A 12,022-nucleotide genomic window follows, 5' to 3' on the forward strand; every position below is an offset into this window, starting at 1 on the left:
AATTAAAAATCTAAATCTTCTAAACATGTACAGGTCGTCAAGTTTCTTGACCTAAAAAACCTAAATCTTCTAAAGATGGACAAGTAATCAAGTTTCTTGCATTTATCAATTATTGGAGATTCCTAGCCCAGTCCTCATGAATAGGGAATGGTTGGTGAACAGTCAGTATATCTTTGAAATGTTTTGAGGTGTTTTAGCCAATTTTTTTCATTTATCACATTTTTGGGGGGATTTATAGGAAATATTTCTTGTATAATTTTAGATTAGGTAGATTATAATTATGTTTAATCTGAAAAAATTTGAAAACATTTTGAAATGATCCACAGTTCTTAATCTGAAAACACTTATCATAGTGAAGATGTTGCTGGTATGCTTTCTTGAATTGCTTCATTGATGTAATCCAGTTAGTTTGAGTTTAATGGTCTTTGGGAAAGTAAATGTACTTTGAGAGGGAGGGGACAAAAGCATTTCTTTGTGTACATTTAAGAGGGAGATTTAACCTTTAGAATGTTTCATGGAAGGAAGGTATAACTCTATAATCCTATTTACAGTGATCTATACACATCAGAATGTGCATGGACAGCATAGTGGGAAGGACAAGCAGAGGCTTGTAGTTATGCACAGTGCAGCAGAATATACGATGTTACGCCTCTCTGTGGAGTGAATCACTTGTTAGTGAAGAACTTTGTAGGAAGAGGTGCTAGATAATTTTTAGACAGTTTATTATCTAAAGAGCTGCTGGGTAGATGATGAACAGTGAATAGATCTTACTATTCACATATCATGACATGACCACATATGAGCCTCAATTGAAGGAACTAGGGATGTTTAGTCTATAGGTAAGATGACTTGGGGAACGTAAAAGCTATTTTGAGAACTATTTGAGAGGCACTTATGTGGAAGAGAGATTATTAGACTTGTCGTGTTTGGCCTTGGAGGGTAGAACTAAGAATCAGGGATGGAAAGAGGCAGATAGGCACAGAAGCTCATTTAGGCATGATGTTAAGAAAAGTTTCCTAACAATTAGAACTGTTTAAAGGTGGATTGGGTTACCTTGAGGGATGAATTCTCTCTTCTTGGAGGTCTTCATGCAGTGGCTGAATGAATTTCACTTGTTGGATATGTTACAGTGAGGATTGTGTTCAGAACATTGTGGAAGGGATGGCTGAGTTCCCTTTCTACTCAGAAATTCTGTGTGGCTTTAATTCATACTTTGGATCTCATGGGTCTGAATAAGTGGGAGGATGAAAGCTCAGTAAGCTGAATCAATTGTCTGATTATTTAGACAAAGATGGAAGAACAGAAACAGGATTGTTGTTTATTCAGGTATTCATTAGCTCTTCACTTGCATTGTGATGAACAGTGGCAAATGTGAATATGAATGGTAGAAAATTACAAGTTCCATATCTGTGTTTTATGATGAAGAATAACCTAAGTACTTTTACTGAATATATTATTGACTTTTGCTTATTCAGTTAGCTTTTTATAGCTTGCTTATATCCTAGTTCTTCAGTCCTACACCCTTACCTTTATAAAGCCCTATATCTATTATTTTTCAGAGGATGACTAATAGCAGCAGTTCCCCAAGCCTTCTTAATGACAGTGCCAAGCCATATGCCAGCCATGGTAAGAACTCTAACTTTTAGCTTCAACACTACTTATATATAAATCTTTATGCTCTGTTTCAATATTATCAATATTTTCTGTGTTGTGTAATTTAAAAATTGCTTTGGATTATGATTCTAAAGTCAAACAACTGATAGAATTTTAAAATTTAAACTCCCCCCCCATTTCAAATAGGAAAAAACAACCCTATTAAATATTGAATACTAGGTTGTTACTTTGAAATATTGAAATCATGTGGTAACATGAAATGGAATAATATTACCAGTTTTTGAGGAGATTTTACTTTAAATATAAACTGGTGCTATGTTGTATATTTCCCCTTTTTCTTTTTGGTGCTTATGGGGTAACCTGGGTTTTCCCCTCTGTTTTTGTGTTATTAGTTATTTTGCACTATTAAGCTAATAATAATTGTAGCAATTAGCAATTCAAATATGCTCTGTTAAAAAAATTAAGTCGTTAAACAACTAAAGTATGGAGTAATTATATTTTAAAGGATTCAGTCTTCTTTAAGATATGCAAATCTAAATATTAAATTTAGATTAAAATAGCTTAATTAAAAAGCTGATAGGACAGAGAAACATAAGTGTTAGGCCATTGGTAACTGAAGATGAACAAATCACAAATGAAGGCAATATTAAAGTATAAATCAGTAGGTAAGTAGAATTTGATACATATTTAATTTTTTGAAAAACTAGGTTATTGAAAATTGTAATATACTTTTCAGTTACATTATTTTGGTAGCACTTGGTTGCAGACCATTAAAATTTTTGACTGAAAATTTCATGGTTTTATTTGAACAATGCTTTGAACATCTGGATTTTGATGTAGAAAGGAGAAGTGTGATACAGTGAGTGGACCATTTATTCTGGAGTGATTGGAATTTGAGTTTAAATCTTGCCTGTGACTCTTACTGCCTCTTAACTTTGTGGAAGTCATTCATACATTCTAGGACCAAGTTTCTTCATCTATAAAAATGAAGAGATTGGAGATCCCTTCCTGTTTTAGGTCTATTTCCAATGATCTTATGTTTGTTCATTTAGTTGGCTCAGTTCTTACTTTCTTGGTACGGAAATCAAGTTTAAGATGATTGTAAATTTAGGAAAATATAGATTAACTTATAGAAAAGATATAGTCTAAATAATAGGGAATTTCTGAAAAATATAGCCTGGAATTAAATGGCAGTCTTTAAAAATAGCTTTGTAATTAACAGTTATAATTTGTTTTAGCCATCAAAATTATCATTGTTCCTTCTACATTTATCAGTATTATTCCTTCCTTTTTTTCCGTGTACTTGTCATGCCATTTGGCTAAAAAGATAAGAGCCTTTGTCTACTCTAGGACAATGAATTTTTTTCTCACAAATAAATATTTCTACAAACCTTTATCTTTGAAGCCAGTTACATATCTGATTTTTCTTTAAACCCTGAAATACATATGTATACATATATACATGGTTATGTAATTGTTATGAAGTATTAGACTAAACGATTTTAATTCATTTTAGAACTAGCACAATGCTAAATTATAAACCTTAATTTGTATAATTTTGGTTATGACTGTCTTTTTTTTTTTGGCTGTGATAGACATTTGCTTTTTGAAAAATTTAAGGATACACTGTTGCATAAGGTAGAAACCTTATTGTTACTTACTTTCCAGATCCTTTAGGTTCACCTGGTTCATCGTTGTTTAATGACTTTGGTGCCCTCAGCATCTCTCAGAGGAGGAAGGTAGGTTTCTTTTAGATTTTGATGTAAAATGATTTCAGGTTGGACTCATTAGCTTTACTTTAAAAACTGAGAAAGATGCTTCGTGGGACGCATTGTTGCTCCCTTTGCCTTTACATTCACATCTTTTTTATGTGTGAAGTTTTTTGACCTCTCTCCATGAAATAGATAAAGTACGTTATGTTGGGACAAAATTGTTGCTACTTACCTTTTTTTTTTTTGTGGCAGTTTTGTTTATTTTTATATATGCTCTGTCCTTCAGTTTAGTATATGATTTTGTCATACTGGAATGACTTTTCTGTTAAAACGAGCTTTTCTAAGTATCATCTTTTGACCATGTTTAATGACTGTCTTGCTTTATTCGAGTTTCAGAGATGCTATTTTTAACTTTAACTCTTGAAGTTACTGAACAACAACTATTACAACACAAAGAGAAGTTAAAATTTTTGTATCTTAAGTGTATGTAGTAACATTGTATTTTTAAGCCATTTAAAATTATTTTAGAACTAAGATTACTTAAATTTTAAATAACTAAAGAAGAATATAGATGTCTCAGTAGAGCACTATAAAAGCACTGAATTTGTCGCTAATTCCTTGGAAGTGTTACAATTTTTTGGAAAAGAGAACTAAAGATTTTATTATTTTCCTCCATATTGGATTTTCAGTAAAAATTTCAATATTGTTAGTAAAAGAGTGAATCATCTAGAGTAGAGTGGCTTTTTGGTTTTGTTCTCCTTAACATTTGGGATGTATAAATGGCTAGAAATGTATTTGGAAATGATTGGATCAGGATGCCAGCAGAAGAAAAAAGTATGCACGATAATTTTAACTTCAGAAAAACAGACTTTTTGATATGCCTAGAATCTGTCTTATGTCTAGAAAAATCTAAATCACCCAGCCTTCTTTGAGGTTCTTTTTCTTAGCTCTGTACACACAAATCAGAGACACCTTACTTTTCCAAAGCAGCTAACTGGCAGCTTTATTTGTTAATTAAAAAAAAAGAGCCAAATACCAGAAGGTAAGTGCAAAACAAAAGCTGCTAAACACCTTAAATACTAGGTGGTTCAAAATCCATACACTGCAACTGGAAGCATATTACTTAAAGGAGAACTTGGCAGTTAGAGCCTCTTTATTCCAGACCTGCCCCACAGTTATAATGTGTGGTTATGGGTTTTCTTCCCTAGCTGAAAAGTAGCATAGAAGCAAAAAGAGAGTGCCTATAGATAGTCCCACCGAAAAGCATAAGTACTAGTAGCAAATAACTCAGCAAGCACATACAGAGAAGCTATAAGAATCAAACACCAGAAATAAGACAAGTACAGTCTAGTGCTACTTAGTATTAGTTACATATAGTCTTTCATATCTCAGTGTAACCTGAGGGCATCATTATTATTAGGGCACTATATATAATATTTGAAGTACTTATTGGCAACCTTCAGTTATGTAGAAAAAGTTGAAATTACATTTTGCTGTGTTTAAGATGAAAAAAATATGTAATTTAGATAACTTTATGTGAGGAATATATATATAATATAAAATATATATGTAATATAAAAAATAGAAAGATATATGAAGTATTATGAAATAAAAACAGAACCAGAAGATCAGCAAATAAACAGTTGAGTCCTGGGGTCAGTGGGGAAACAATCAAAGAAAACTTAGAAGAAGGTAATAACTGAATGCTTGTTGTCTGGGTTGAAATTCCTTTTAAAAATTGATTTATCCATATAAGTTTGGGTTTGTTGTTTAAAATTCAGATTATAATTAATAATTTTTAAAAATCTGTCCAAATTGATTGCAATGAAGTTTGGTAGTAAAAAGGCAAAATACGTATTTGGAATAGTTAATTTTCTGATAGACTTATTCCTCAGTGATACTTGATGACTGAGTTTTTTTAGGGGGTAGTAGAAGATGACAAGGTGTCAGAAGTGTGCAGAAACTAAAAAAAAAATATCACCTAGAAAAGTGGGAAATATGACTGATTGCCAAGGAAACGTAAAGGAAATGCCATAAATGTTTTAAGGAAAATTTGCTTTTTAAAAGTTATAAATGAGAGAGAACATGATATAGTAGATAACCTATCCTCAAAGCCAGGAATATCTGGATTTGAGTCCCACTGCTGGCAGTAATATACTGTGTGTCTCTTGGCACGTCATGAACCTCTTAATGCTCTAGGTAACTTAAGACTACAAATAGTAGAGAAGGTGCTGACCTGCATCCAAAGAGGGAATTTCTTCACCTGCCAGGCTTTACCTTACTTCCTTTACTTTAAAATATTTTGAGGTACAGCTCACTAAAAAATCCCTTGAAAATGTTCTTGGCTTTCTAGAATTATAGCTCCTAGAGCTGAAAGAAATCATCTAATCCATCCTGTTTAGTTTATAGGTGAAGAAATTGAAAGTGAGATATATGTTAAGTGATTTACCCAGTGTCCCAGAGGAGAACCCTGCATTTGAATTCAGGTCACCTGAGTTCCAAGTCCAGCATTCTTCCTCTGTCCATGATGACCTCTTCACTTAATGTAAAGCAAAAGAGGAGAGTCAATTAGCATATTTCCCCAGCCTGAGAGTGAGGAAAGGTTGAAAATCCAGAACACAGGAAATTGGTTTTTTTCACCTTTGTGTAACTGATTAGTTAAGCATAGCAGATATCAATTACTTGAGGGTAGGAAATCAAATTAAAATAGGGAACTATTCTTAAGAAGGTAGTATTTTGAATTAGGGTGGATTTATGGTATCTAGTTATTATAGAGCTACTAACTAAGTTTTGAAAAAGCAGAAATTCGTGAAGATTGGAAAAGGGCAAATACAATGATACCTGTCGCTGATTTCTTATTCTTTAGTCTCTAAATTAAAGAGATGGAGTCATTTTTCATCCACCTAAAAGATTATAAAGTGTATAGAGATCAGTCATTCAGCTTAGTTTAAGAGAGAATCATGCCAAACCAGTTTACCTTCTTTGTATGATAACTACAACCAGGAAATGTGATTAATGAAATCAATTCAATATACTTATTACAAACAATTTTATTAGTCTTCCAAAAAATAGCAATGTGTTTCTATCCTTAGAGGAACTTGTGAACACCAATAGAAAAACTATAGAAGTACTAGTAAGTACAAATGAATGCTGAGTATCAAGTAGAAAAGAAATAGAAATCCTTTTTGGAGAGATTCATGAAATTAGTTTGGAGTTTTGAAGGTGAAAAATGTGGATTGGTAAGTGAGTCTGTACAAAGTATGACTGTGGGAACTTTAGGGTCTTTTTTTTTTTTTTTTTTTACCATGTGAACTTTTCCGTAATAAATTTTTAGAAAATGGTCTCCCTGAATCTTGACTTTAAAACTTGAGTCATGTTTCAGATTTCTTGAAAAAATACCTTAGCATTGCTAAAGGAGCATGCTATTCAGACATATTTAATTTGCTCTATCTCCTCTAGACTTCAGCACAACATTGCTTAAAGAATTGCGGTTTGGAGATCTAAAAAAGTAAATAGGAAATCTGAACAGTCTAGCCTATTAGTCAGAAGGAGTCTTCAAAAACCTAACAAAAAACCTAGCAAGAAAAAGGAAACTAACAAAGAATCCTAAAAACAAACAAAAAGAGAGAAATAATTTGTCAGAAATGAGAAGACATTAGAGAATAAAGTACTGCATTTTGTTGTTGAAAACTACTTAGATATAGAATTGATAAAAGTCTAAGTGGCACAGTATTGTAAGACATGAGGAAGTCCCTGTGAATCCCAAACACAATGAGTTTTGAAAGTGATACTTCATTCAGTTAAAATACTGTGAGAATACAGATCCTTTGACAGTGTTTTAATAAAAGAAAAACCACAACAGAATCTTTTTGAGTCACACAAAGCAATTTTATTGTTTCTGTTGTTTGCATGTATACAGCAAAACGTTATCTTGCTCACATTCCCTTTATTCTTGACATTAGAGATACAGTGTTCACTCTAGGAAGAATTGAGAAGACTTTAATTTTAGACTCTCTAACTTCTCCTTTACAGTCTTAATGCTTTTCTTCCCTTACCTAGTGACAAGGGTCCTTCTGTTTTCTAAATTCCTCTTTCCTATTAAAATAGGAAAGTATTGTATGGCAATTATTTGTGTTTATTAGTTGTTTGGTTAGTCTTTTTATGAGAATATCTAAGTCATTATATTACTTCAGCTAGGCATTATGAGGCTTAGAATTTGATTTGTACTGATAGAATGAAAGTTTATATCCCTATTAAAGAAATTTTGGGCCTCGGTAAACAGAATTGTTGTTTTTTAATGGGTAAGGGAGGTAAAGCCTTGAATTCATATTACATTATGATATTAAACTAATCTCTTATTGTCATACACATACTGAAGTCAGTCTTGACCATAGTTATGATTTAGTCTTTTTGGATATATTTCCAGGTAGCATTCAAGAAAAAGTGATTTTATCTTTACCATCCTAGAAGGTTTCTTGTTCTCTTGGAATTATCTATATTATTTAGATGATGGAACAGTCTCAGGATAAGAGACTTGCCTACCCATGATTTACATAGGTAGTGAGTGTCAGAGACTGCATTTGAACATAAACCTTCTATTTGAAGTCCGGCCCTCATCCGCTATGTCATGCAACAGAGCAAAACTAGCTGATCCATGCAAAGTTTAACTGGTGACTTTCAGTCAAATCAACACTTAAATGAACAAGCATTTTTAGGTGCCAGCTATCTTCCAGGTCCTGTGCCTAGGCACCAGAGATACAGATTCAAAAGGGAATTTGTCCTTGCCCTCAAGAAGCTTGCATTCTAATAATATGGTAGACCTTTTTTCATTTCTGAAGATTGATTTAAGTACTGATTTAGGTAGCTGTAAAATCATCCTTTGAAACATTTATGAAGTTGAAGACTCAGTCTTGCATTTTTTTTAATCATTTGTGTACCTGATTGTGTACTGGATGGTATTTGGAACATCTTTTTAGTTCCTTGTTTCTAATTTTGAAATCATGCATCATAACAAAACTATTTTTTAACTTTAAATTTGTATTATGGCCCCAAAGAAGAGGTATAAGAGAACACCATCCCCTCACCTTTGTAGAGGTTACTATCTGTGGACAGGAATATACTGGAGCCAGCTTTTATCACCTCTGTGAATTCCTCAGTGAGAGCATTTATAGCTTAGAATTCAACAAACACTATAAATCAGGGCTTGATTTATTGTTTTGTGGATTATTCAGTCTTCAAAAGTTTCAAAACTTTCAAAAGTGGTGGAAAAAATACAGATTAAGCTTAATGTGTAGGGTTTTGGTTTTTTTTTTTTTTTAATTTTGAGAAGCTGGTTGTTAAAAATTTGCCAGCATACTGTCCCTGAATATGGAATTTTACATATAATGGTAAATTTTATTTTGATGTCTCAATCAGTTTTGCTGACTTTTAAAACTCTTTTTCCTATATATATATTATTTTTTAAATGCCTTTGTTATGAATGATGATTTCCTGGGAGGATAAGGGGAAATTTGAGCAAAGCAAAAACAGAATATAAATAAAATCTATTAAAAATCTGCATTACAGAAGCTGCACTTAGTAAAAACTAAAGATTTGCATATTACTTAGAAGGGAAAATATGAGTAAATCAGTCTAACTAGCCAAATGTTTTTATTAAAGAGCTGTCTCTTTAGTAAGGTGAAGGTATGGTTAATATTGAGTATATTAGTCCAGTTGGCTTGTGAACAGTGCTAATATAGTTAACCAATGAAACTGATTGATCTTTGCATACTTCAGTTAGTTGTGCTTTGTTACATGGCCATAGATTGAACTAATAATTCTAGCAGTGTCTTACAGTTGTTGGGTACCAGTTGAGAAGGTATAAATTGACTATCATTACATAGTGAGGAAGGCAACTCAAGACATGAATGTCTTAGTGATGTTAGTTCATTGTTAACCTCTGTGTATAGGTTGTAAAAAAAAAATCCCTTAATTCATCTATAAATTGATGACCTTTGAGGCCCCTTCCAGTTCTTGAACTGTGACTTTATGATTCTCACAGAAAGAAAAGTCATTCATAGAAAAAAAAAAACTAGGTAAAATTCTATTCTAGCAGATAGTGAAAAATCAGAATTATTTAATTAAATCTGAATTATAGTCAGTTCAGTTATAGTTAACTCACACATTACTACAGTGTAGACTCAGGGTGATGTTTATATTATATAGTTCAGAGAAATACTCCAGCACGAGTGGGGAACTTGCGGCCTCAGGTATGGCCCTTTGACTGAACACATCCTTTTGTTTTGTGGACTCCTGTGAAGTTTGGATTCAGTCAATTCAGTAGGTTCCCCACCCCTGCTCCAGTATGTCATCTTTGTAAAAATTACAGCTTCATGAGATCTTTTTGATATTTTGGATGTTGAATTACTAGTTTGGGTAAAATATTTGGATTCTGAAAGAAATGAGAGGGTAAATATTGCAGAATTTACTCTTAGAATTACAGAGTTCATAGGGCCCCAGGAGGTCATCTCATGCCTCTCAGCTGAAGCATGAATCCTTTCTTCTACAACATCTCCTCCACTTGATGACCTTCCATGATTAGAAAGTCACTCACTACTGTATACAATGGCCCATTTTACTTACTAACAGCTGCAATAGGAGCCTTTTCTTTCTATAAAGCCAAAAGTCTTTGGGATCAAGCAGATCAAAGCTAAACCATTTTTTTTTTTGGTGACAGTCCTTTCATTTGAAAATAGCCATTATATCTTATGTAAGTTTTCTCTTTTTCAGGCTAAATGTCCCCAGTTCCTTAATATATAGTATTTTTTTGTCTTATTGCAACTGTCCCAGAGATCCTGGCCATTTTGCATTAACCTCATTTTGATGAAGGCCTTAACTATATTTAGTAATATATCCCTCACTGAAGTCCCCCTTCCCCAACTCCCACAGTGTCCACCTGGGGTTATTACTGCTTGGCTGTGCCAGTGCCCTTGTTACATTACCTACTTGTCCATCTGTTCTACCCTTCTACTCTTTTGGAACCCTGGGAAAGAAATAGTTTATTGTAGCTCAGCAGAATGAACAAATAGTGCAATAAAACACACCTTTTGTTAAATTGATTGCTGTATCAAGTGAGGCTTGTGCATTTAATAATTTGACAAAATTTGTTAAATAAGATAATGGACAGCCAGCCTTAGAATCCAAATGACCTGTATTCAAATCTTGGCTGTGATACTTACTGACTATGCAGCTAGGCAGGGCATTTAACAGCTTGGCAACTCTTTTAACTCTTTATTTTGGTAGAGAGTATTTTTTGTTGTCCAGTCGTTTTTCAGTTGTGTCCAACTCTTTATGACCCTATTTGGGGTTTTCTTGGCAGAGATAATAGAATGGCTTGCCATTTCCTTTTCCAGCTCGTTTTACAGATGAAGATACTAAGGTAAACAGGGTTAAATGACTTTCCCAGTATCATTACAGCAAGTAAGTGTCTGAGGCCAGATTTGAACTTAGGAAGATGAGTTCTTGACTCTAGGTCTCTTCCTCTATCTATTGAGCCACCTAGGTGCCCTAGAGGGCATTTATTTATTGATTGATTTATTCATTTATTCATCTGTTTTAAATTTTAGAGAATATTTGACACTTTCACTAATCTTTAACTGCAGTGCAAAAAAAAATTTTACAAGTGCCATTTTCATTATGAGAGCCTGTCAGTATGTCTCTATATAATATATACATATATATGTTTATATTTATGTAAGTTCTTCTTTTCCTTTTTTGTTTTGTCGGTTGGTTTCTGAAGTGCAGCAGGAGACCATTACCACATTGGAGTCAATCAAATAAAGAACAGAAAGCCAAGCAGTTTCCAAATGGTTATTTTATCAGATTTTGTTTGAACATTAAATTTATCCTCATTTTGTGATCTAAAATAGTTACCTGAAGTTTATTATGGGTTTTTTTGTGTGTGTGTTTTATATATATGAAAATTTCTTTTTACTCTTTGGCACAATTTTGGGGACTTTCAGACTGTCACAGTACAGGTCAGGAGAGAGTTTTCCCTTTGTGCTGCCAATTCTGGGCACTTAAATTTTGGTTTGGGTTGTGGTTATCTTCAAAGTCTGTTTTTGACGATCCTAGAGCATTTATTTACTGGAAATTCCTGCAGCAATGAAATCATAGTTCTGGTCCAAACAACAACAACAAAAAGTATAGTTGTATTTTTAGGTTCTGTATATTGTTTCAACTTTTATTTCCCAGTACTGTTGTGTGGAGTTTGATAGAATGCTGTTACTGGTGAAGGTAGACATTGACTGACATGTGTTTTAAGAACTGGGCTTTTGGGGTAACTAGGTGGTGCAGTGAATAGAGCAGTAGCTCTGGAGTCAGGAGGATAGGAGTTCAAATTCAGTCTTAGATACTCACTAGCTATGTGACCCCAGGCAAATCACTTAATCCTAATTGCCTGTCCCCTCCCACTCAATTTTATTTTTAAAGGTGAAAAATAAAGACCTGGGCTTTTGCAATTGTAATGTCAGTTAAAAAAATTGAATCAGTATGTTCGGATTAAAAAATAGGACCATATGTTCGCTGCTTTAGAGCTGGAAAGAAGGGGGTCTAAGAGACCATTTGGTCCAAACCTCTGATTTTGTTCAAAGTTATATGTGACCAAGCAAAGATTTGATCCTAGGTCCCCTGTATCCTATTCTGTTACCCTTTTCAAT

At 33.3% G+C, this 12,022-nt stretch overlaps 1 protein-coding gene across 2 annotated transcripts in view; it reads left to right on the top strand.

Annotated features, from left to right (window-relative positions):
- The window catches only part of PAN3 (poly(A) specific ribonuclease subunit PAN3), a 143,204-nt gene that overhangs the window by 26,531 nt on the left and 104,651 nt on the right, over positions 1-12,022 (top strand). For both annotated transcript variants that reach the window (XM_072611816.1, XM_072611817.1), the window contains exons 3-4: positions 1,560-1,626; positions 3,283-3,353. In XM_072611816.1, the coding sequence (XP_072467917.1) occupies positions 1,560-1,626; positions 3,283-3,353 (138 nt within the window). The remainder of the gene's footprint in view (positions 1-1,559; positions 1,627-3,282; positions 3,354-12,022) is intronic.

Source organism: Notamacropus eugenii, chromosome 5, assembly GCF_028372415.1.
Source record: "Notamacropus eugenii isolate mMacEug1 chromosome 5, mMacEug1.pri_v2, whole genome shotgun sequence".
NCBI classification, from domain to species: domain Eukaryota; kingdom Metazoa; phylum Chordata; class Mammalia; order Diprotodontia; family Macropodidae; genus Notamacropus; species Notamacropus eugenii.